This window comes from Siphateles boraxobius, unplaced genomic scaffold (assembly GCF_051911475.1).
Source record: "Siphateles boraxobius isolate OS27281-9 unplaced genomic scaffold, OSU_SipBor_1 347, whole genome shotgun sequence".
Lineage (NCBI taxonomy): Eukaryota > Metazoa > Chordata > Actinopteri > Cypriniformes > Leuciscidae > Siphateles > Siphateles boraxobius.
Window position 1 is genome coordinate 16,059 of NW_027508972.1, and position 27,271 is coordinate 43,329.

Genomic DNA, 27,271 nt, shown 5'->3' on the forward strand with positions numbered 1-27,271 from the left:
CGGTAGAGTATAGTGTTGTACAGTATCGTATCGTATTGCACAGTAGTGTACAGTACAGTGGATTAGAGTATTGTAGAGTAGAGTACAGTAGAGTAAAGTATTGTACAGTACAGTAGAGGTAGAGTACAGTAGTGTGCAGTAGAGGTAGTGTATAGTAGAGTACAGTACAGTAGAGGTAGTGTATAGTAGAGTACAATACAGTAGAGGTAGAGTACAGTAGTGTACAGTAGAGGTAGTGTAGAGTACAGTACAGGTAGTGTATAGTAGAGTACAGTACAGTAGAGGTAGTGTATAGTAGAGTACAGTACAGTAGAGGTAGTGTATAGTAGAGTACAGTAACGCACGACAGAGTACAGTAGTGTACAGTAGAGTACAGAGGGGCGCAGTAGAGTAGTGTACAGTATCGCACGGTAGAGTACAGTAGTGTACAGTACAGTGGATTAGAGTATTGTAGAGTAGAGTACAGTACAGTAGAGTAAAGTATTGTACAGTAGCGCATGGTAGAGTACAGTAGTGTACTGTACAGTGGATTAGAGTATTGTAGAGTAAAGTATTGTACGGTACAGGTAGTGTATAGTAGAGTACAGTACAGTACAGTACAGGTGGTGTATAGTAGAGTACAGTACAGTACAGTACAGGTAGTGTATAGTAGAGTACAGTACAGGTAGTGTATAGTAGAGTACAGTACAGGTGGTGTATAGTAGAGTACAGTACAGTGCAGTACAGGTAGTGTATAGTAGAGTAAAGCAGAGGGCGCCGCTCAAACAAACCTTTCAGCTGCTGTTCTTCTGGATTAAAGAACAATAGGATACAGGAGAAGGAAGTTCAACACTCTTGTTTATAAATCTAATATAAAGTAATTTTTGCTTATTAGTATGGTTGAATTAAATCTTGAAGGTCAGCAGCAAACACATTGGTAAATAAAGTGAGATTAAATACAAAGTATATTTGTGTAATTTAATATAGTTAATAAAAATTCTGAGATTGCATTTTACTGTTTTTATTCATTTTGAGGAATACTGAATGTTTGAACACACAATACTGAACACCTCCTTACTTTATTTCTCTCAACATGGGGACAGGAGAGCTGTCAGTCAATAAACGTGAAAAGTAACTAGCGTTACGTATTTGAAAAAATAATGCGTTACTTCACTAGTTGCTTGAAAAAGTAATCTGATTACGTAACTCAAGTTATTTTTAATGAGTTTCCCCAACACTGGTCATTCTCTCTGTTTTCCAGAACAACCTCTTGCTCAGGAGCGTCTCAGTAGTGAGGTCATGTGACTCACCCTCCACGTGCAGGTGTGTTCTGTGCCAGTCTTTGCCTTTGGAGTTGTCAGCCTCACACTCGTACAGACCCTCGTCCTCATACTGCATATCGTAGAGATGAAGGAGTGTTCCCGCCATACTGATGTCATGACGACTGGCCGGCAGCTCGCCATCCACCTTCCTCCAGCGGATCTGAGGGATGGGGCTGAGCACACACACACACACACACACACACACACACACACACACACACACACACACACACACACACACACACACACACGCATGTCATGGATTTGGTCTTGGTGGAATAGATCTGCTACGCTGACTTGTACCGAGACTTGCTACTGCCAATACATTCACAGACATCGTTATGATCATGTAAGACGTGTGTTAGGTGTGCAGCAGCGTGTCTTACGTGATCATAACGATGTCTGTGAATAACCCCGTGGCAGATCTACACAGGTGGAGCTGGGGAAGGGGAGGGTTTCTGACAGTGTGCAGCAGACGTAACAGCAAACAATGCCAAGTACTTGAATGTGTGAGCAGCAAGCTCATTGGGCCCTAATGCAACAGCAACCAATCAGCTGTGCTAAGTAGATAACGACATGATTGCTACCAATCAGCTAAAGACCTATCAGCCTGCAGCATTCAGAGTTTCAGGCCAGAACTATGTGATTATGTCAATCAGCTATAGATGAAGAGAGGATGAAAACACAAGCAGGACGTTTGATCATAACTCTCTGAACGTTAAAAAAAATCAAATTTTCTAAAGGTTTTAAAAAATGTTCTTCTTGGTTATGTGAACATAAAAAGAAAACTGCATTTCATTATTCTTCTTTTTCTAGTTCTTATTCTACTTTTAAATGTTCTCTGAACGTTCTGAAACAAGGAGTTACATTTATAAAATGTTAGACGAACCTCCAACTAAAATATTTTTTAAAAAACTTTAATTGAATGACATAAAAGTTAAAGACCAGATAATTTTGAATGAACGTTCTATTAATGTTACTAGATGAAGGTTTGTTTGTAACGTGGATTCAGTATGCAAATATTACAGTGATGTCACTGATAGAATGTTCAGTATTCAAAATAACATCAGTGTCGCTCAGTGGGAGATTTTCTTTATTTGAACTTTAAGAAGTTTATAAAGAGCACATCTAATGCTGAAAAGTGAAATGAAAAATGATGATGAAAATATTATGATATTAAAATATATGAAATATTTGCAGAAAATTGTGCTGAATAATGAAGCATTTGAGAGAAATGATTGAAGCAATGCTTTTACAAAAAGCAGAAATCATGTGGTTGGCGTTTTTTCTTACTTTCCCAGCGCGAAGCACTCGAGTGTGACGTTCTGCCCCGCCAGCGCGAAGATGTCTGGAGATTTGACTTTGATGTCAGCGGGATATTTCCTCAGAGAACCTCCTGATGGAGAGCAGATACGAGACACGTGAATGGCCAGACTCTCAGTACAGCTCCTGATCTGAGACTCAGAACACACTCATGATGTTGTGACAGTCACGGACGTCTGTAATATCACACACACACACACACACGTCTGTAATATCACACACACACACACACACACACACACACACACACACACACACACACACACACACACACACACACACACACACACACACACACACACACACACACACACACACACACACACACACGCACACAGCAGATGTCACACTAGTGATTTATGTGGGATCAAGGCAAGACGGCACAGGAGAACTGAGGACAAAATTAACTTACAGACGTTTATCAGCTGATTTATTACATTCAGAAATTAACAGTCTTGTTTTGCAAGTTTCTTCAAATGTTATGTTTAAATAGGCAAATGAGGTCATTTTTAATTATGTACTAATTTGCATGCATTTCCAGAAAATATACCTGAACATTGGATAAAGCCTGTTTGATTTTGTAGACATATTAGAGTTAAAAGTTTTTATAGAGGGGATTTTGGATTTCTCTCTTTATCACTTCATAAATAAAAAAATACTGTCAACAGATGAAAAAAAAATACATTTTGACCACGTTTTTAAGAATAAAATGTTATATAAATCAAGGCAAATGATATATGAACAAACCCCTCAGTGAAAACCTTCAGAATATAGATATGAATAAAACTGTAAATTGTGAAGTGTGTAAGTGCTGCTGAAGTGGAGGAAAAACTCATTTTGTGAAAACAACCTTTAAAGATATGTATTAAAATCTACAGACGCAAATAGATAAAGTGAATAAAATAGACAAATGTGTTTTGGATGTTTTTTCCTACTAGTCTGAAAGAAGAAATGCCATAGAAGCAAAATAGAATTGACATGAAATATATGTCTTAAATATATATATATATATATATATATATATATATATATATACTGTATTGATTGTACTGAGACATACAGTAACATTCAGAGCTCAAACTTCCTCTCCAGTTCAAAACAACATTTATTGAAACTAAACAGCAGAAATGACTAATTTTTCTGATGTCACACAGAAGAACATCAACAGAAACTCTGAACAAACAAGCGTGTGAAAGCTTCAGCTGTTCATCTGCTCATATTATGACAGATATGATTTCTTAAAGCAGATTATTTGAGCGTGAACTGAACCAGCTCACTTCAGAAACCACAGATCACAGTTTTCTTTCAGATCTTCTGTCAGTTTTTACACTATCGAGTGGTTTCTGCATCCGAAGATCTAATATCCTCTGCATGAGCAAATAATGTATAAATAGCATTAGTAATATTCCTGCAAGTGCATGTGTTTCCAGCATAACCCAGCATGACCCAGCATGAGTTACTGGGCAGCTCTTAAAGTGACAGCACTAATATTCCTGCTGCATCTGTATAATAACACTAATCAAACAACAAAAGACAAAGAGAAAATTAACTCGTTCTTGACTGAATAATTTTTGTAACTATATTTGTAATGTATATTTTATTTATAAAGTGCAGTGTTATTTTACATTTGATTAGTTTCTGCACCTGAATACCTGAACATCTTAAAACACTGTTTATTTCAATCGTATCTTTGTTCAGTTGTATCGGTTTGTTGCGATTGCTAATTTGTTTATTTGTTCTTTTTTAATTACTGAGCGTTTACTTGTCTTTAATAATGCTTGAAAGTTATATTAGTTCAGCTAGTTGTTTTTCTATGGTCTTTTTAAACCACAGGCAAACGTTCAAACGTAAGTATTATTTAACCTGTTGATCTTTGTTGATGAAATTCAGCTTCAATTAAATGTCTTGCAATAAGACAATGTGAATGATTTATAAGGGTTGTTTTTTACCTTATTGGAATTGAAATTAGGAATGGATAAGAATCGGAATCGATGAGCAGAACAGAAATAGGAATCGGATTAGAAATGGTTAAAACTCCAACGATAGCGAACCCTGAGGACAGGGAGACTCAGCTCGGGGATGGGCACCAGCGGGATGAGACCGGGAGATATGTGTGTATAATCTGGGAGACTCAGCTCGGGGATGGGCACCAGCGGGATGAGACCGGGAGATATGTGTGTATAATCTGGGAGACTCACGCTCGGGGATGGGCACCAGCGGGATGAGACCTGGAGATATGTGTGTATAATCTGGGAGACTCAGCTCGGGGATGGGCACCAGCGGGATGAGACCTGGAGATATATGTGTATAATCTGGGAGACTCACGCTCGGGGATGGGCACCAGCGGGATGAGATCTGGAGATATATGTGTGTATAATCTGGGAGACACACGCTCGGGGATGGGCACCAGCGGGATGAGACCTGGAGATATATGTGTGTATAATCTGAGAGACTCACGCTCGAGGATGGGCACCAGCGGGATGAGACCTGGAGATATATGTGTGTATAATCTGAGAGACTCACGCTCGGGGATGGGCACCAGCAGGATGAGACCTGGAGATATATGTGTGTATAATCTGAGAGACTCACGCTCGGGGATGGGCACCAGCGGGATGAGACCGGGAGATATATGTGTGTATAATCTGAGAGACTCACGCTCGGGGATGGGCACCAGCGGGATGAGACCTGGAGATATGTGTGTGTATAATCTGGAAGACTCACGCTCGGGGATGGGCACCAGCGGGATGAGACCTGGAGATATATGTGTGTATAATCTGAGAGACTCACGCTCGGGGATGGGCACCAGCGGGATGAGACCGGGAGATATGTGTGTGTATAATCTGGGAGACTCACGCTCGGGGATGGGCACCAGCAGGATGAGACCTGGAGATATATGTGTGTATAATCTAAGAGACTCACGCTCGGGGATGGGCACCAGCGGGATGAGACCGGGAGATATATGTGTGTATAATCTGAGAGACTCACGCTCGGGGATGGGCACCAGCGGGATGAGACCTGGAGATATGTGTGTGTATAATCTGGAAGACTCACGCTCGGGGATGGGCACCAGCGGGATGAGACCTGGAGATATATGTGTGTATGATCTGGGAGACTCACGCTTGGGGATGGGCACCAGCGGGATGAGACCGGGAGATATGTGTGTGTATGATCTGAGAGACTCACGCTCGGGGATGGGCACCAGCGGGAAGAGACCTGGAGATATGTGTGTGTATAATCTGGGAGACTCACGCTCGGGGATGGGCACCAGCGGGATGAGACCTGGAGATATATGTGTGTATGATCTGAGAGACTCACGCTCTGGGATGAGCACCAGCGGGATGAGACCTGGAGATATATGTGTGTATAATCTGGGAGACTCACGCTCGGGGATGGGCACCAGCGGGATGAGACCTGGAGATATGGGTGTATAATCTGGGAGACTCACGCTCGGGGATGGGCACCAGCGGGATGAGACCGGGAGATATGTGTGTATGATCTGGGAGACTCACGCTCTGGGATGAGCACCAGCGGGATGAGACCCGGAGATATATCCGTGTATAATCTGAGAGACTCACGCTCGGGGATAGGCACCAGCGGGATGAGACCTGGAGATATGTGTGTGTATAATCTGGGAGACTCACGCTCGGGGATGGGCACCAGCGGGATGAGACCTGGAGATATGTGTGTATAATCTGGGAGACTCACGCTCGGGGATGGGCACCAGCGGGATGAGACCTGGAGATATGTGTGTGTATAATCTGGGAGACTCACGCTCGGGGATGGGCACCAGCGGGATGAGACCGGGAGATATATGTGTGTATGATCTGAGAGACTCACGCTCGGGGATGGGCACCAGCGGGATGAGACCTGGAGATATGTGTGTGTATAATCTGGGAGACTCACGATCGGGGATGGGCACCAGCGGGATGAGACCTGGAGATATATGTGTGTATGATCTGAGAGACTCACGCTCTGGGATGAGCACCAGCGGGATGAGACCTGGAGATATATGTGTGTATAATCTGGGAGACTCACGCTCGGGGATGGGCACCAGCGGGATGAGACCTGGAGATATGGGTGTATAATCTGGGAGACTCACGCTCGGGGATGGGCACCAGCGGGATGAGACCGGGAGATATGTGTGTATGATCTGGGAGACTCACGCTCTGGGATGAGCACCAGCGGGATGAGACCCGGAGATATATCCGTGTATAATCTGAGAGACTCACGCTCGGGGATGGGCACCAGCGGGATGAGACCTGGAGATATATGTGTGTATAATCTGAGAGACTCACGCTCGGGGATGGGCACCAGCGGGATGAGACCGGGAGATATGTGTGTATGATCTGGGAGACTCACGCTCTGGGATGAGCACCAGCGGGATGAGACCCGGAGATATATCCGTGTATAATCTGGGAGACTCACGCTCGGGGATGGGCACCAGCGGGATGAGACCTGGAGATATGTGTGTATGATCTGGGAGACTCACGCTCGGGGGTGGGCACCAGCGGGATGAGACCTGGAGATATATGTGTGTATAATCTGAGAGACTCACGCTCGGAGATGGGCACCAGCGGGATGAGACCTGGAGATATATGTGTGTATAATCTGAGAGAGTCACGCTCGGGGATGGGCACCAGCGGGATGAGACCTGGAGATATGTGTGTATAATCTGAGAGACTCACGCTCGGGGATGGGCACCAGCGCGATGAGACCTGGAGATATGTGTGTGTATAATCTTGGAGACTCACGCTCGGGGATGGGCACCAGCGGGATGAGACCTGGAGATATGTGTGTGTATAATCTGGGAGACTCACGCTCGGGGATGGGCACCAGCGGGATGAGACGGGAGATATATCTGTGTATGATCTGAGAGACTCACGCTCGGGGGTGGGTACCAGCGGGATGAGACCTGGAGATATATGTGTGTATGATCTGAGAGACTCACGCTCTGGGATGGGCACCAGCGGGATGAGACCTGGAGATATGTGTGTATAATCTGGGAGACTCACGCTCGGGGATGGGCACCAGCGGGATGAGACCGGGAGATATGTGTGTATGATCTGGGAGACACACGCTCGGGGATGAGCACCAGCGGGATGAGACCTGGAGATATGTGTGTATAATCTGAGAGACTCACGCTCGGGGATGGGCACCAGCGGGATGAGACCTGGAGATATGTGTGTATACAGTAATCTGAGAGACTCACGCTCGGGGATGGGCACCAGCGGGATGAGACCTGGAGATATGTGTGTATACAGTAATCTGGGAGACACACGCTCAGGGATGAGCACCAGCGGGATGAGACCTGGAGATATGTGTGTATAATCTGAGAGACTCACGCTCGGGGATGAGCACCAGCGGGATGAGACCTGGAGATATGTGTGTATACAGTAATCTGAGAGACTCACGCTCGGGGATGGGCACCAGCGGGATGAGATCTGGAGATATATGTGTGTATGATCTGAGAGACTCACGCTCGGGGATGAGCACCAGCAGGATGAGACCTGGAGATATGTGTGTATAATCTGAGAGACTCACGCTCGGGGATGGGCACCAGCGGGATGAGATCTGGAGATATATGTGTGTATGATCTGAGAGACTCACGCTCGGGGATGGGCACCAGCGGGATGAGACCTGGAGATATATGTGTGTATGATCTGGGAGACTCACGCTCGGGGATGAGCACCAGCAGGATGAGACCTGGAGATATGTGTGTATGATCTGGGAGACTCACGCTCGGGGATGGGCACCAGCGGGATGAGACCTGGAGATATATGTGTGTACGATCTGGGAGACTCACGCTCGGGGATGAGCACCAGCAGGATGAGACCTGGAGATATGTGTGTATAATCTGAGAGACTCACGCTCGGGGATGAGCACCAGCGGGATGAGACCTGGAGATATGTGTGTATAATCTGAGAGACTCACGCTCGGGGATGGGCACCAGCGGGATGAGATCTGGAGATATATGTGTGTATGATCTGAGAGACTCACGCTCGGGGATGGGCACCAGCGGGATGAGACCTGGAGATATGTGTGTATAATCTGAGAGACTCACGCTCGGGGATGGGCACCAGCGGGATGAGACCTGGAGATATGTTTGTATGATCTGAGAGACTCACGCTCGGGGATGGGCACCAGCGGGATGAGACCTGGAGATATGCGTGTATGATCTGGGAGACTCACGCTCGGGGATGGGCACCAGCGGGATGAGACCGGGAGATATATGTGTGTATGATCTGGGAGACTCACGCTCGGGGATGGGCACCAGCGGGATGAGACCGGGAGATATATGTGTGTATGATCTGGGAGACCCACGCTCGGGGATGGGCACCAGCGGGATGAGACCTGGAGATATGTGTGTATAATCTGAGAGACTCACGCTCGGGGATGGGCACCAGCGGGATGAGACCTGGAGATATATGTGTGTATGATCTGGGAGACCCACGCTCGGGGATGGGCACCAGCGGGATGAGACCGGGAGATATATGTTTGTATGATCTGGGAGACCCACGCTCGGGGGTGGGCACCAGCGGGATGAGACCGGGAGATATATGTGTGTATGATCTGGGAGACTCACGCTCGGGGATGGGCACCAGCGGGATGAACTTGCTGAAGACGCTCTTGGCGATGGACGGGCTGGACACGAAGCAGGAGTAGTTCCCGCTGTCAGACGCTCGCACAGAGGAGATGTACAGGTTCCCGGTGGATTGAGACACGAAACGACGCTTGTCCTGGGGGATGAAGTCCGGAAACTCGTTCAGAATCCAGCGGAAGGACAGGTCCTCTGCAGAGACAGGAAGTGACATCACACGCGTGTTACTGATCTGTCCGTCAAACGCATCGATGACTGCAGATCCAAACAAATCTTTTCTATATCTCCTATTCTAAACTTATGTAAACTGATTAAGATAAAATAATGTCTTATGAAAACGAAATAGAAAGATCTGTAAACTTCTGTTTGATGTTAAATGTCTTAGTAATTTTTGTACTTTCATACAACATACAGAGTAATTCCACCAGCGGGATGAACTTGCTGAAGACGCTCTTGGCGATGGACTCAGTAATTCCTCACTCAGTAATTTGAGCGCATTATATCTATGTAGTGTGCGCGCTGTCGCGGAAGCGTCAGCGGAAGCGTTTCAGCCTTCTCGTTTGAAGACGACTCGGGTAAAGACCATCGACTCTACCTGTGCGACTCCACCGAGCAACGACACCAGCTAAGCACTTAAATATCTTCTTCTCCCTTTCCTTTCCTACTTGTACTCTATTTCCCTTAATCAACATGTGCTTTCAATACATTCCGGTTGTCTCTCGACAACGCACTCTCATCAGGCACAGAAGGCAGCGCAATACTGCTAATCTGCGTCCCGTTCTCTCATCCACACACAAACCTCTCTCTCTTTCCATGGGTCTATGGAATTGTCAGTCAGCAGTCAATAAAGCTGACTTCATTCCTGCTTTTGCATCTCTTTCAACTCTTAATATCTTGGGCTTGACTGAGACCTGGATCCGTCCAGCAGACTCAGCAACCCCTGCTGCTCTCTCTAACAACTTTTCAAGACATTCAACTCTCTCCTCTGTCCACCTCCACCACCACCCTCCTCCTCGCTAACTGCTGATGATTTTGCTAACTTCTTCACTAGCAAAACAACAACCATTAGCAGTCAGTTCTCTCCTCCACACACAGGAACCTAGGCCAACCTCTCCCACAGCCAATAACCTTCTCTCCACTAACCGAGGAAGAAGTATCTAAACTTCTCCTCTCCAGTCATCCTACCACCTGCCCTCTAGACCCCATCCCCTCACACCTTCTTCAAGCTATCACTCCCACACTTCTTCATCAGTTCTCATTCTCCTAGACCTGTCTGCTGCCTTCGACACTGTGAATCATCAGATCCTTCTGTCCACCCTCTCATCACTGGGCATCACTGGAACTTCCCTCCACTGGTTTGAGTCCTATCTCACAGGTAGGTCATTCAGGGTCGCATGGAGAGACGAGATCTAAGGCAAATCGACTGACCACAGGGGTTCCCCAGGGGTCAGTCCTTGGACCCCTCCTCTTCTCCATTTACACCACATCACTGGGACCCATCATACAGGCACATGGTTTCTCTTACCACTGCTATGCTGATGACACCCAGCTCTACCTCTCATTTCAACCAGACGATCCCACAGTAGCTGCACGTATCTCTAGCTGTCTGGCGGACATCTCGGCATGGATGAAGGAACATCACCTGCAGCTCAATCTGGCAAAGACTGAGCTTCTCGTCCTCCCTGCCAATCCGTCTCTACAGCACGACTTCACTATCCAGCAAGACTCATCCTCAATCACCCCATCAAGGTCGGTCAGAAATCTTGGAGTAATCTTTGATGACCAGCTAACCTTCACAGACCACATTACAAAGACAGCTCGATCATGCAGGTTTGCAATGCACAACATCAGGAAGATCAGGCCTTTCCTAACTGAGCATGCAACACAACTTCTTGTCCAGGCCCTGGTTATTTCTAGGCTTGATTACTGCAATGCTCTTCTAGCTGGACTTCCATTATGTGCAACTAAACCCTTACAATTGATCCAGAATGCTGCTGCTCGTCTTGTCTTCAACGAGCCCAAAAAAGCCCACGTCACTCCGCTGTTCATCTCCCTGCATTGGCTGCCACTCGCTGCTCGAATCAAGTTCAAGGCGCTGACACTTGCTTACAGATTGTCCACCGGCTCAGCTCCCTCCTACTTTCACTCGCTCCTACGGGTCTACATCCCTACCAGAAGCCTACGATCGGCCAAGGAGCGACGGCTCGTGGTGCCTTCAAAGTGAGGCACAAAATCACTGTCCAGAACATTCTCATTCACGGTTCCATGCTGGTGGAATCACCTACCCACCCTCGTCCGTAATGCAGAATCCCTGACAGCATTCAAAAGACAACTGAAAACTCATCTCTTCCGTGAGCACTTAACATAGAAAAAAAACAAAAAACAAAAAACAAAAAACAAAAAAACAACCTTTTTCTTGAAATCTTCGCTTGTCTGATTTTTCCTACTCTGAGCAATGTTTGAACTTTGTATTCTGAGCACTTCTTGCGTTGTTTTTGCCTCTCTATGATGACTCGCTTGGTTTAATCCTCAAATGTAAGTCGCTTTGGATAAAAGCGTCTGCTAAATGACTAAATGTAAATGTACAAAAAGGTTGCTATGGTAACTCTCTAAATTACTGGCAATATATATGGATTAACCCCCCCGCCCTTTTTTTAATTTAATTTTTTTATTTATGTTATTATTATGTTGTTTATGATATGCAGCTTGGTCTTATTGTTAAGGTGTTTAACAACGATAATATGTTAATGCCTGTTTGTTATTTGAAATGATTTAATAAAGTAAAAAAAATTAAAAAAGAGAGAGAAACAAGGTTGCTATGGTAACCTGGGAAGTGTGGGGGCGGGGCACACAGAAGCACCGCCCCCTGCCCCTCCCTCACAGACACCGCCTCCCTCTCGTCAGTGGAGAACATGTCCAAGTCTGAAACACAACAGAGTTTAATTAACTCCACACATCACTTTACAAACAACAGCAGTAAAACTGCACAGAACACACTTCTGAGTCACAATTCAGCAGAAAGAACACAAAAAAAGAAAGAGTCTCGAAGTCTGACAGCAGAAATTAATATCCGTCAAGCGCTGAACAATAACGGCTCTGTGTGTGTGTGTGTGTGTGTGAGGGAGAGTGTGTGTGTGTGTGTGAGAGAGAGTGTGTGTGAGAGAGAGTGTGTGTGCGTGTGTGTGTGAGAGAGAGAGTGTGTGTGAGAGAGTGTGTGTGTGTGTGTGTGTGTATGTGTGTGTGTGTGTGAGAGAGAGTGTGTGTGAGAGAGTGTATGTGTGTGTGTTCATGTTTTTCTATCCCGGTGGGGACTTCAACCTGAATACACACAGACTCATGGGGACTCGTGTCACAGTGGGGACCTAAATAGAGATCCCCATGGGTGAACAAGCTTGTAAATCATACAGAATTCGTTTTTTTGTAAATGTAAAAATGCATAAAGTTTTCTGTGTGTGTCAAGCGGACGCTGCTCTGTAATAGAGCTGTTGTGTAAGAGACTCACAGCCGAACTGCACCGACGCTCTCTGGCTGACCACCGTCCCGAACTCATTGCTGGACACACACGTATAGTTCCCAGCATGCTTGCTCTTGTCCAGGAAACTGATGACCAGATTTCCGCCCATCAGGCTGTAGTGATCCTCAATGACGATATCAGTGTTGTTCAGTCTCCACCTGAGAACAAACACACACACACACACACACTCATGATCAGAAACACACAACTGACGCAGAATGACTGATCACATCATTGATGATTAATGCATCAGTTCTATCATGAATAAATATTAATAATGCTAATGTTCAATGTATCTACAGATTCAGAGGAATCAAACCAAATCACAGCAGCATATGATTTTACAATATCAAAGATGGAAAATTGTTTTCAACATTAATAATTAGCATTTAATTCATGTGAAATTATTATTGATCCCAATAAAAAGTTATATATATATATATATATATCTCCATCTACCACATTCATTCATTAGTCTAGTACCGGTATATATCTTTGGACATGGTAAGTAGTAATGTTTGTATCCTAGTAAAGCATGTAAAGCGTGGTAAAGTGTGTAAAGCGTGGTAAAGCGTGGTAAAGCGTGGTAAAGCATGGTAAAGCATGTAAAGCTTGGTAAAGCGTGGTAAAGCGTGTAAAGAGTGTAAAGCGTGGTAAAGCATGTAAAGCGTGGTAAAGCGTGTAAAGCGTGTAGAGCGTGGTAAGGCATGTAAAGCGTGGTAAAGCGTGTAAAGCGTGGTAAAGCGTGGTAAAGCGTGGTAAAGCGTGTAAAGAGTGTAAAGCGTGGTAAAGCGTGGTAAAGCATGTAAAGCGTGGTAAAGCGTGTAAAGCGTGAAGAGCGTGTAAAGAGTGTAAAGCGTGGTAAAGCGTGTAAAGAGTGTAAAGCGTGTAAAGAGTGTAAAGCGTGGTAAAGCGTGGTAAAGCATGTAAAGCGTGGTAAAGCGTGTAAAGCGTGTAGAGCGTGGTAAGGCATGTAAAGCGTGGTAAAGCGTGTAAAGCGTGGTAAAGCGTGGTAAAGCGTGGTAAAGCGTGTAAAGAGTGTAAAGCGTGGTAAAGCATGTAAAGCGTGGTAAAGCGTGTAAAGCGTGGTAAAGCGTGTAAAGCGTGGTAAAGCGTGGTAAAGCATGTAAAGCGTGTAAAGCGTGTAGAGCGTGGTAAGGCATGTAAAGCGTGGTAAAGCGTGTAAAGCGTGTAGAGCGTGGTAAAGCATGTAAAGCGTGGTAAAGCGTGGTAAAGCATGGTAAAGCATTTAAAGCATTTAAAGCATGAAAAGCGTGGTAAAGCATGTAAAGCATGGTAAAGCATGTGAGGCGTGGTAAAGCATGTAAAGCGTGGTAAAGCGTAGTAAAGCGTGTAAAGCGTGTAGAGCGTGGTAAAGCATGTAAAGCGTGGTAAAGCGTGGTAATGCATGGTAAAGCATGGTAAAAGATGTAAAGCATGTAAAGCGTGGTAAAGCATGTAAAGCGTGGTAAAGCGTGGTAAAGCATGTAAAGCATGTAAAGCGTGGTAAAGCATGTAAAGCATGGTAAAGCATGGTAAAGCATGTAAAGCATGTAAAGCGTGGTAAAGCGTGGTAAAGCATGTAAAGCATGTAAAGCGTGGTAAAGCACGTAAAGCATGTAAAGCATGTAAAGCTTGGTAAAGCATGGTAAAGCATGTAAAGCATGTAAAGTGTGGTAAAGCATGTAAAGCTTGGTAAAGCATGGTAAAGCATGTAAAGCGTGGTAAAGCGTGGTAAAGCATGTAAAGCGTGGTAAAGCGTGGTAAAGCATGTAAAGCGTGGTAAAGCATGTAAAGCATGGTAAAGCATGTAAGGCGTGGTAAAGCATGTAAAGCGTGGTAAAGCGTGGTAAAGCATGTAAAGCGTGGTAAAGCATGGTAAAGCATGTAAAGCGTGGTAAAGCGTGGTAAAGCATGTAAAGCGTGGTAAAGCATGTAAAGCATGTAAAGCATGTAAAGCGTGGTAAAGCGTGGTAAAGCGTGGTAAAGCCGCTGAGACCTGTATGTGGCCGGAGGGCTGGCTCGTGTCCTGCAGCTCATGCTGATCTTGTCCTCCGGAGACTCCTCCGGGTAAATAGTGTCGACGGGCTGTTCCTCAAAAACCGGCCCGAATCCTGGAGACTCGTCTGAGACAGCAGCACAAATACGTCAAACTCAGAATAACATATACATATAACATAAATACTGCTGTTAATCATGATTAATCACATATAACATAAAAATGTGTACATTTATAATATGTATATATATATATATATATATTTTTTTTTTTTTTTTTTTGTGTGTGTGTGTGTGTGTGTTTGTGTGCAATTAATCGATTTGACAGCACTAAAAATAAATAAATGTATAAAAAATAACAGATCTGTCAAAGGGATGAAATTGTGGAGAATGTGTGGTTTACTCAGTGTGTGTGCTTAAAAATTAGGTGATAAACGCATATTAAATTCTAAATAAATCAGTTGTATGTGAAATACTTGAAACAGTTGCACTACTTTACAAAAGATGTCAATCTCTCAAGACGTTTGTACGTAACTGAAAATTAGTCTGAAGTAATTGTTTTGTTTTTGTGTAGATTATGGTTCGGTAAAGTAAGTTAAGGCTTCAGCATACACCTTTTTGAAAAGTGAAATTATGTAGAGTTATTATGGAATTGTGTATGAAGACCAAAATAAAATCTTGATGATGGTGATGAAGTCCTTTAAAAACATAAGCCCATTATAAACATAAACACATGACATACTGTATGTCTGAGTGAAATTTGATTTGACTGGATCAGGAAGAGTTGATTGATATCATTAGTTCATAATAAAACATAATGAAGATGACTCTCTTAACGTGGACTGATAAATTATGCATAATAAGAGCATAATAAAGTGCATTAAGAGAATAAAGAGAGTCCATCATGAACCCATGTCAGCAGCTGGTCAGTCATTTCCGGCTCCATTAGTGCATGCTGGGATATCAGAGACACAACGAGTCAGACACCACTGCGATTAATGAGGAATAGTGCATGCTGGGATATCAGAGACACAACGAGTCTGACACCACTGCGATTAATGAGGAATAGTGCATGCTGGGATATCAGAGACACAACGAGTCAGACACCACTGCGATTAATGAGGAATAGTGCATGCTGGGATATCAGAGACACAACGAGTCTGACGCCACTGCGATTAATGAGGAATAGTGCATGCTGGGATATCAGACACAACGAGTCTGACGCCACTGCGATTAATGAGGAATAGTGCATGCTGGGATATCAGAGACACAACGAGTCTGACGCCACTGCGATTAATGAGGAATAGTGCATGCTGGGATATCAGACACAACGAGTCTGACGCCACTGCGATTAATGAGGAATAGTGCATGCTGGGATATCAGAGACACAACGAGTCTGACGCCACTGCCATTAATGAGAAATAGTGCATGCTGGGATATCAGAGACACAACGAGTCTGACGCCACTGCGATTAATGAGGAATAGTGCATGCTGGGATATCAGAGACACAACGAGTCTGACACCACTGCGATTAATGAGGAATAGTGCATGCTGGGATATCAGAGACACAACGAGTCTGACGCCACTGCGATTAATGAGGATTAGTGCATGCTGGGATATCAGAGACACAACGAGTCTGACACCACTGCGATTAATGAGGAACAGTGCATGCTGGGATATCAGAGACACAACGAGTCAGACGCCACTGCGATTAATGAGGAATAGTGCATGCTGGGATATCAGAGACACAACGAGTCTGACGCCACTGCGATTAATGAGGAATAGTGCATGCTGGGATATCAGAGACACAACGAGTCAGACACCACTGCGATTAATGAGGAATAGTGCATGCTGGGATATCAGAGACACAACGAGTCAGACACCACTGCGATTAATGAGGAACAGTGCATGCTGGGATATCAGAGACACAACGAGTCAGACACCACTGCGATTAATGAGGAATAGTGCGTGCTGGGATATCAGAGACACAACGAGTCTGACACCACTGCGATTAATGAGGAATAGTGCATGCTGGGATATCAGAGACACAACGAGTCTGACACCACTGCGATTAATGAGGAATAGTGCATGCTGGGATATCAGAGACACAACGAGTCTGACGCCACTGCGATTAATGAGGAATAGTGCATGCTGGGATATCAGAGACACAACGAGTCTGACGCCACTGCGATTAATGAGGAATAGTGCATGCTGGGATATCAGAGACACAACGAGTCTGACGCCACTGCGATTAATGAGGAATAGTGCATGCTGGGATATCAGAGACACAACGAGTCTGACGCCACTGCGATTAATGAGGAATAGTGCATGCTGGGATATCAGAGACACAACGAGTCTGACGCCACTGCGATTAATGAGGAATAGTGCATGCTGGGATATCAGAGACACAACGAGTCTGACGCCACTGCGATTAATGAGGAATAGTGCATGCTGGGATATCAGAGACACAACGAGTCAGACGCCACTGCGATTAATGAGGAATAGTGCATGCTGGGATATCAGAGACACAACGAGTCTGACGCCACTGCGATTAATGAGGAATAGTGCATGCTGGGATATCAGAGACACAACGAGTCTGACGCCACTGCGATTAATGAGGAATAGTGCATGCTGGGATATCAGAGACACAACGAGTCAGACGCCACTGCGATTAATGAGGAATAGTGCATGCTGGGATATCAGAGACACAACGAGTCTGACACCACTGCGATTAATGAGGAATAGTGCATGCTGGGATATCAGAGACACAACGAGTCTGACGCCACTGCGATTAATGAGGAATAGTGCATGCTGGGATATCAGAGACACAACGAGTCAGACGCCACTGCGATTAATGAGGAATAGTGCATGCTGGGATATCAGAGACACAACGAGTCTGACGCCACTGCGATTAATGAGGAATAGTGCATGCTGGGATATCAGAGACACAACGAGTCTGACTCCACTGCGATTAATGAGGAATAGTGCATGCTGGGATATCAGAGACACAACGAGTCTGACACCACTGCGATTAATGAGGAATAGTGCATGCTGGGATATCAGAGACACAACGAGTCTGACGCCACTGCGATTAATGAGGAATAGTGCATGCTGGGATATCAGAGACACAACGAGTCTGACGCCACTGCGATTAATGAGGAATAGTGCATGCTGGGATATCAGGGACACAACGAGTCTGACGCCACTGCGATTAATGAGGAATAGTGCATGCTGGGATATCAGAGACACAACGAGTCTGACGCCACTGCGATTAATGAGGAATAGTGCATGCTGGGATATCAGAGACACAACGAGTCTGACGCCACTGCGATTAATGAGGAATAGTGCATGCTGGGATATCAGAGACACAACGAGTCTGACACCACTGCGATTAATGAGGAATAGTGCATGCTGGGATATCAGAGACACAACGAGTCTGACGCCACTGCGATTAATGAGGAATAGTGCATGCTGGGATATCAGAGACACAACGAGTCTGACGCCACTGCGATTAATGAGGAATAGTGCATGCTGGGATATCAGAGACACAACGAGTCTGACGCCACTGCGATTAATGAGGAATAGTGCATGCTGGGATATCAGAGACACAACGAGTCTGACGCCACTGCGATTAATGAGGAATAGTGCATGCTGGGATATCAGAGACACAACGAGTCTGACGCCACTGCCATTAATGAGGAATAGTGCATGCTGGGATATCAGAGACACAACGAGTCTGACGCCACTGCGATTAATGAGGAATAGTGCATGCTGGGATATCAGAGACACAACGAGTCTGACGCCACTGCGATTAATGAGGAATAGTGCATGCTGGGATATCAGAGACACAACGAGTCTGACACCACTGCGATTAATGAGGAATAGTGCATGCTGGGATATCAGAGACACAACGAGTCTGACGCCACTGCGATTAATGAGGAATAGTGCATGCTGGGATATCAGAGACACAACGAGTCTGACGCCACTGCGATTAATGAGGAATAGTGCATGCTGGGATATCAGAGACACAACGAGTCTGACGCCACTGCGATTAATGAGGAATAGTGCATGCTGGGATATCAGAGACACAACGAGTCTGACGCCACTGCGATTAATGAGGAATAGTGCATGCTGGGATATCAGAGACACAATGAGTCTGACACCACTGCGATTAATGAGAATTAAGAACTCATGAATAGTTTTTCCACTGTTGATTACTTTTAAAGTAAGTTGAACTAATGCTTCAACTAAAGCATTTACCATCGATTAACGATCTCGCAGCTCACAGTAGGGCTGACTTTATCAGTTATTGTTAAAATCCATTCTCCCTATGGAGAAAATCCGTGGAGTTTCTACTTCCGGAAGCGACAGTTGCGCTCTCATTCGTCATGTGCATATTTTGAGTGCTTGCCGTTAATTGCATTAAGTCACTTAAGCATGTTCATCGCAGAACATCTGAGATGATAAAAACATGACTAATGTTCTGGAAACGGGTTGTCAGTGATTTACAGAGTGTACCCGGACAGATGGAGGAACGGAAACTCTTCTGATGTTAGTTTCAGGAATCTGCTGGCGTCTCGCTAATCAGATATGAATTATTCACGAGCTGGGAGTGTAATATTCAGTTATCTCGTGATTTGATGTTATTAACTCGTCCAGGCGTCAGACGGGTCGTTACTGTTCACTGATGTAAACACAGCCTGTTATCATACAGAAGCTTCTAAAACCACCGTATGTGACCAAACAAACACGCATGTATTAATGACTCATCAAAACAAAGAGAAAATACATTTATATAAAGAAACTAAAGCATATTCTTATAAACATGATTAATTTTCATTGTGACATTAATTTGAATGCAAATGATGCCACCCCTGTCCCAATTCAATTTTTAATATTAAAAAGCATAATTTGACTGGACTACCAATTATACTATACAATTTAAAAAAGTATTATATACAGTAATATATACATACTCTCTATATATATATATATATATATATATATATATATGAAAACTTATGCAAATAAAAAATAATTCAAAATATTACCTATACTACCATATCAGTGATATTAAAGTCTTAGAGCGTTTGATTGACGCAGCTCTGTGTGTTCTGTAAACCGCATGCAGTCGCGCGGATGAAACACACGCAGATCAAAGTCTCTCCAGGATCACTAAACGCCTGGAGAGCTCGCGGCTCCGAGGCTCGGATGGGGAACGGGTGCAGGCGGTCCGGCCGGGAAAAGGAGACGCAAGAGATAGCCGAAGAGACGCACTGTCATCTGTTTAAAGGACAAGTTCGGTATTTTACACTTGAAGCCCTGTTTTAAGATCGTTTGTGATGAAATAGAACCTGTTGGAAAGCATCTTTTGTAGCATTTTTTGCGTGAGCATATCAGTGAACACCCCAGACCACTCGGTGAGTTTCACGTCTTTGTAAACTAAAGTTTAATGCGTTTTATGAATAATATTGTTCCAGTGCCCCTATAAACCATTGTGGAGGTGGGGGGGGGGGAGCTAACACAGAAACCGAAAATTCTCAGGACAGCAGCATTTGTCCAAATTTCAATCTTAACCGTTCTATTTCATCACAAACGATCTTAAAACAGGGCTTCAAGTGTAAAATACCGAACTTGTCCTTTAATCTCTCCCACAATGCCCTGCTTCTTTATAAGAGAATCAATGTAACGTCTGTGAGATCTTCCCTGAACACAGAGCCGATTCTCCTCGCGATGTCCTATCGTCTCACAGAGTCTCCTAACCAGCACGCAATAGCTTCCCTGCAACTAGCAGTTTGTCGAAACATAATAACTAATGTGATGGATATCATATTTTGGGATGATGTCAACTGATATAAACCTCAGTAAATCACAGTGGAAACAAACAGTTCTTTAAGACGGACGGTTGAACTCACCTCCAAAGACTCCTGGGAAATCGGCACACACCGAGCAAACTGAAACACAAAACACCATCAGAAACATGCAATCTTTACATGTTCGGTGCGTTTTATTTTTTAAAACCAATATCTTAAAGAGTGACGGAAGGGTCCAGATTATCCTGGATTATAGCAAAATCATAATCACTCATATGTTAGTCAATATTGAGGTCAAGATCATGCACTGACTTTTATAAACATGCATTTATTGAACTTCATAAAACTGTTCAACAGAATTTTCTGTTTCACTTTTTTACACTGAATTTTTAGATATAATTCAACCGAAAAACAAATTAAAATAAAAGGTAAAAAAAATACAATGAAGAATCCCAGCACAATAATCATTTTATCTCCATTATCTTGTTTTCATTATCTTTGGAAGACTCAATCCTAATTGAGCATTAAGTCTGATTAAGCATGAGTCTCAGTGCAGATCCTCTCAGTGTCTCTTTATAAAGCAGCGAGCCCTGATGTGTGTGTGAGATAGCGGCTGATCAGAGCGCTGATGTGTGTGTGAGATAGCGGCTGATCAGAGCACTGATGTCCTCTGATCACTGACCGTCTGCAGTAATACAGGACCCAGATCTGATTCAGCAGGTTTCAGTCGTACACTCACAGCGAGAGGAAGGTTACAGTATCGTATACTCACAGCGAGAGGAAGGTTACAGTATCGTATACTCACAGCGAGAGGAGGGTTATAATATTGTATACTCACAGCGAGAGGAAGGTTACAGTATCGTATACTCACAGCGAGAGGAGGGTTATAATATTGTATACTCACAGCGAGAGGAAGGTTACAGTATCATATACTCACAGCGAGAGGAAGGTTATAGTATCGTATACTCACAGCGAGAGGAGGGTTATAATATTGTATACTCACAGCGAGAGGAAGGTTACAGTATCGTATACTCACAGCGAGAGGAGGGTTATAATATTGTATACTCACAGCGAGAGGAAGGTTACAGTATCATATACTCACAGCGAGAGGAAGGTTATAGTATCGTATACTCACAGCGAGAGGAAGGTTATAGTATCGTATACTCACAGCGAGAGGAAGGTTATAGTATATAATATCGTATACTCACAGCGAGAGGAAGGTTATAATATCGTATACTCACAGCGAGAGGAAGGTTATAATATCGTATACTCACAGCGAGAGGAAGGTTACAGTATCATATACTCACAGCGAGAGGAAGGTTATAGTATCGTATACTCACAGCGAGAGGAGGGTTATAGTATTGTATACTCACAGCGAGAGGAAGGTTATAGTATCGTATACTCACAGCGAGAGGAAGGTTATAGTATCGTATACTCACAGCGAGAGGAAGGTTATAGTATCGTATACTCACAGCGAGAGGAAAGTTATAGTATCGTATATACTCACAGCGAGAGGAAGGTTATAGTATCGTATACTCACAGCGAGAGGAAGGTTATAATATCGTATACTCACAGCGAGAGGAAGGTTACAGTATCGTATACTCACAGCGAGAGGAAGGTTATAGTATCATATACTCACAGCGAGAGGAAGGTTATAGTATCGTATACTCACAGCGAGAGGAAGGTTATAGTATCGTATACTCACAGCGAGAGGAAGGTTATAGTATCGTATACTCACAGCGAGAGGAAGGTTATAATATCGTATACTCACAGCGAGAGGAAGGTTATAATATCGTATCCTCACAGCGAGAGGAAGGTTATAATATCGTATACTCACAGCGAGAGGAAGGTTATAGTATCGTATACTCACAGCGAGAGGAAGGTTATAATATCGTATACTCACAGCGAGAGGAAGGTTATAATATCGTATACTCACAGCGAGAGGAAAGTTATAATATCGTATACTCACAGCGAGAGGAAGGTTATAGTATCGTATACTCACAGCGAGAGGAAGGTTATATTATCGTATACTCACAGCGAGAGGAAGGTTATAATATCGTATACTCACAGCGAGAGGAAGGTTATAGTATCGTATACTCACAGCGAGAGGAAGGTTATAGTATCGTATACTCACAGCGAGAGGAAGGTTATAGTATCGTATACTCACAGCGAGAGGAAGGTTATAGTATCGTATACTCACAGCGAGAGGAAGGTTATAGTATCGTATACTCACAGCGAGAGGAAGGTTATAATATCGTATACTCACAGCGAGAGGAAGGTTATAATATCGTATACTCACAGCAAGAGGAAGGTTATAGTATCGTATACTCACAGCGAGAGGAAGGTTATAATATCGTATACTCACAGCGAGAGGAAAGTTATAGTATCGTATACTCACAGCGAGAGGAAGGTTATAGTATCGTATACTCACAGCGAGAGGAAGGTTATAATATCTTATACTCACAGCGAGAGGAAGGTTATAGTATCATATACTCACAGCGAGAGGAAAGTTATAATATCTTATACTCACAGCGAGAGGAAGGTTATAGTATCATATACTCACAGCGAGAGGAAGGTTATAGTATCGTATACTCACAGCGAGAGGAAGGTTATAATATCGTATACTCACAGCGAGAGGAAAGTTATAATATCGTATACTCACAGCGAGAGGAAGGTTATAGTATCGTATACTCACAGCGAGAGGAAGGTTATAATATCTTATACTCACAGCGAGAGGAAGGTTATAGTATCATATACTCACAGCGAAAGGAAGGTTATAGTATCGTATACTCACAGCAAGAGGAAGGTTATAGTATCGTATACTCACAGCGAGAGGAAGGTTATAGTATCGTATACTCACAGCGAGAGGAAGGTTATAGTATCGTATACTCACAGCGAGAGGAAGGTTATAATATAGCATACTCACAGCGAGAGGAAGGTTATAGTATCATATACTCACAGCGAGAGGAAGGTTATAGTATCGTATACTCACAGTGAGAGGAAGGTTATAATATCGTATACTCACAGCGAGAGGAAGGTTATAGTATTGTATACTCACAGCGAGAGGAAGGTTATAGTAAGGGTACACTCACAGTGATAGGAAGGTTATAGTATTGCATACTCACAGCGAGAGGAAGGTTATAGTATGGTATACTCACAGCGAGAGGAAGGTTATAGTATCATATACTCACAGCGAGAGGAAGGTTATAATATCCTATACTCACAGCGAGAGGAAGGTTATAGTATCATATACTCACAGCGAGAGGAAGGTTAAAGTATCGTATACTCACAGCGAGAGGAAGGTTATAGTATCGTATACTCACAGCGAGAGGAAGGTTATAGTATCGTATACTCACAGTGAGAGGAAGGTTATAGTATCGTATACTCACAGCGAGAGGAAGGTTATAATATAGTATACTCACAGCGAGAGGAAGGTTATAGTATTGTATACTCACAGCGAGAGGAAGGTTATAGTATCGTATACTCACAGTGAGAGGAAGGTTATAATATCGTATACTCACAGCGAGAGGAAGGTTATAGTATTGTATACTCACAGCGAGAGGAAGGTTATAGTAAGGGTACACTCACAGTGATAGGAAGGTTATAGTATTGCATACTCACAGCGAGAGGAAGGTTATAGTATGGTATACTCACAGTGAGAGGAAGGTTATAGTATCGTATACTCACAGTGATAGGAAGGTTATAGTATTGCATACTCACAGCGAGAGGAAGGTTATAGTATGGTATACTCACAGTGAGAGGAAGGTTATAGTATCATATACTCACAGCGAGAGGAAGGTTATAGTATCGTATACTCACAGCGAGAGGAAGGTTATAATATCGTGGTTATAGTATCGTATACTCACAGCGAGAGGAAGGTTATAGTATCGTATACTCACAGCGAGAGGAAGGTTATAGTATCGTATACTCACAGTGAGAGGAAGGTTATAATATCGTATACTCACAGCGAGAGGAAGGTTATAGTATTGTATACTCACAGCGAGAGGAAGGTTATAGTAAGGGTATACTCACAGTGATAGTAAGGTTATAGTATTGCATACTCACAGCGAGAGGAAGGTTATAGTATTGTATACTCACAGCGAGAGGAAGGTTATAGTAAGGGTATACTCACAGTGATAGGAAGGTTATAGTATTGCATACTCACAGCGAGAGGAAGGTTTTAGTATCGTATACTCACAGCGAGAGGAAGGTTATAGTATCATGTACTCACAGCGAGAGGAAGTTTATAGTATCGTATACTCACAGCGAGAGGAAGGTTATAGTATCATATACTCACAGCGAGAGGAAGGTTATAGTATCATATACTCACAGCGAGAGGAAGGTTATAGTATCGTATACTCACAGCGAGAGGAAGGTTATAGTATCGTATACTCACAGTGAGAGGAAGATTATAGTATCGTATACTCACAGCGAGAGGAAGGTTATAATATCGTATACTCACAGCGAGAGGAAGGTTATAGTATCGTATAATCACAGTGAGAGGAAGGTTATAATATCGTATACTCACAGCAAGAGGAAGGTTATAGTATTGTATACTCACAGCGAGAGGAAAGTTATAGTAAGGGTATACTCACAGTGATAGGAAGGTTATAGTATTGCATACTCACAGTGAGAGGAAGGTTATAGTATTGCATACTCACAGCGAGAGGAAGGTTATAATATCGTATACTCACAGCGAGAGGAAAGTTATAATATCGTATACTCACAGTGAGAGGAAGGTTATAATATCGTATACTCACAGCGAGAGGAAGGTTATAGTATTGTATACTGACAGCGAGAGGAAGGTTATAATATCGTATACTCACAGCGAGAGGAAGGTTATAGTATCGTATACTCACAGCGAGAGGAAGGTTATAGTATGGTATACTAACAGCGAGAGGAAGGTTATAGTATGGTATACTCACAGTGAGAGGAAGGTTATAGTATGGTATACTCACAGCGAGAGGAAGGTTATAGTATGGTATACTCACAGTGAGAGGAAGGTTATAGTATGGTATACTCACAGCGAGAGGAAGGTTATAATATCATATACTCACAGCGAGAGGAAGGTTATAATATCGTATACTCACAGCGAGAGGAAGGTTATAGTATCGTATACTCACAGCGAGAGGAAAGTTATAATATCGTATACTCACAGCGAGAGCGAAGCGATGTGGCGATCAGCAGTATAAGGGCCGTGCGGCTCATGGCTCCAGGGATCATGGCTTAAATCAGATCTTCAGACATCAGGAGTTGCTGGGATTCCCTGAGGAGCGAAACACAGATAATGAGATGAGCAGCGCGCCTGATATAGAGCAGATTCCTGATCTCCATCCTCTCAGCCACAGACTCTCAAACATGAATCCTAGAACTGAAAAGGCAGCTATGTATTGTCATGCATAGAAACCCACTTTAGACTCACTTAAACTGGTAAACTATACACTACACACACAGGAGTGTAGCACCAAACAGAGACTTCAGATGTCTCTGATGATCTCAATGTCTCAATCGCTCTCTGATTGGCTCACAGTAGAAGTCACTCCTCCTGCAACTTTCTTCCCCTCTCTCTTCCCTCCTTTCTTTTTTGATAAAACGATTTAGACTTCGTTTTATAGTGGGTTTTTTTCTTTTTCAAATTTTTTTTTAATAGATTTTTTTTAATAAATTCTTTACATTTTTCCACAGACTCCAGTTTAAAGTCCCTGTAAAGGCAATTAAAAAAAAAAATCTAAACACATTATAAATGTTAGAAATGTATTGCTAAAACACATTACAAAGACTGTGAACAGTGAAGTACTGAATTGTGGAGTTAGACCGTTAAACAGTTTTTCACCATTGATATTTTACGGATTCTTTGGGCGGGGCTAAAAGGAATCACTTTCGTCACGGAAATGCGTACTACCTGGATGTGATCACGTACAAAACAGATCGGTGTCCTTATTTAAATTGACTAAATACGATAACATCAAGAAGAGGTGGATTCATTTTGTGAAAAGCCACCTTGATGGAGAGCTGAGGATAACCACCAAAACCCGCCTCTGTAGTGATCATTTTAAACGGGATAGTTTAATAAACTTTCGTCGGAGACAACTGGGATTCATTGATAATCCGCTGTTACTGGTGAATGGGGCCGAACGACTATCTCTTGCCTCGCCGTTCATCCTCCCGTCGCGCCGACAACTGGTGACATCATCGGCAGTGCGTGCCCACCAATGAGTGTAAGTTGCCTTGTGCGCTTATGTTATAATTAACCTAATAAGCTGCTAGGAGCATCCATTCCGGCTGTAGCGGGTGACAGTTGAGTGTGGCGACGGCAGCTTTACCACGAGTGGGCGTGGTTTCAGCGCAGCCAGTAGACACGCCCCCAGCGTTTGAAAGCAGAGACTACTGCTCATTTTTTCAAGATTTTGATAGCTTATTTTATGTACTTGCCGGCTTCTTTTATCATTCAAATTTGGCTGGGTGTCTAATAACACATATTTCTGTGATATGACAAACTCAGAACACATACTTCATTTTGACTTTACAGGGACTTTAAATACCACTGATCTAAACTATAGCCTTAACCAGACTGACCTCTCACCTGGTTAGTAGCTCAACTGATCAACCACCCAAACCAGCGTGGAGAAAATAATGACATATATTATGGTACATTTCTTCAGTAGACGGTCACATGATCATGATAATCAGCTGTTTAATATTCAAATCTCCTCACAATGACACA

General features: G+C 43.6%; 1 protein-coding gene across 1 annotated transcript in view; it reads right to left on the minus strand.

The window, feature by feature from the left end:
* Positions 1-27,271, minus strand: part of LOC143702181 (contactin-1a-like) — a 69,549-nt gene that overhangs the window by 13,427 nt on the left and 28,851 nt on the right. The window contains exons 2-9 of the mRNA XM_077195704.1: positions 25,704-25,813; positions 20,650-20,688; positions 14,736-14,862; positions 12,725-12,894; positions 12,049-12,144; positions 9,208-9,414; positions 2,595-2,697; positions 1,290-1,474 (exon numbers count right to left, since the gene is read on the minus strand). Coding sequence (XP_077051819.1) covers positions 1,290-1,474; positions 2,595-2,697; positions 9,208-9,414; positions 12,049-12,144; positions 12,725-12,894; positions 14,736-14,862; positions 20,650-20,688; positions 25,704-25,770 — 994 coding nt within the window. The 5' untranslated portion in view covers positions 25,771-25,813. The remainder of the gene's footprint in view (positions 1-1,289; positions 1,475-2,594; positions 2,698-9,207; positions 9,415-12,048; positions 12,145-12,724; positions 12,895-14,735; positions 14,863-20,649; positions 20,689-25,703; positions 25,814-27,271) is intronic.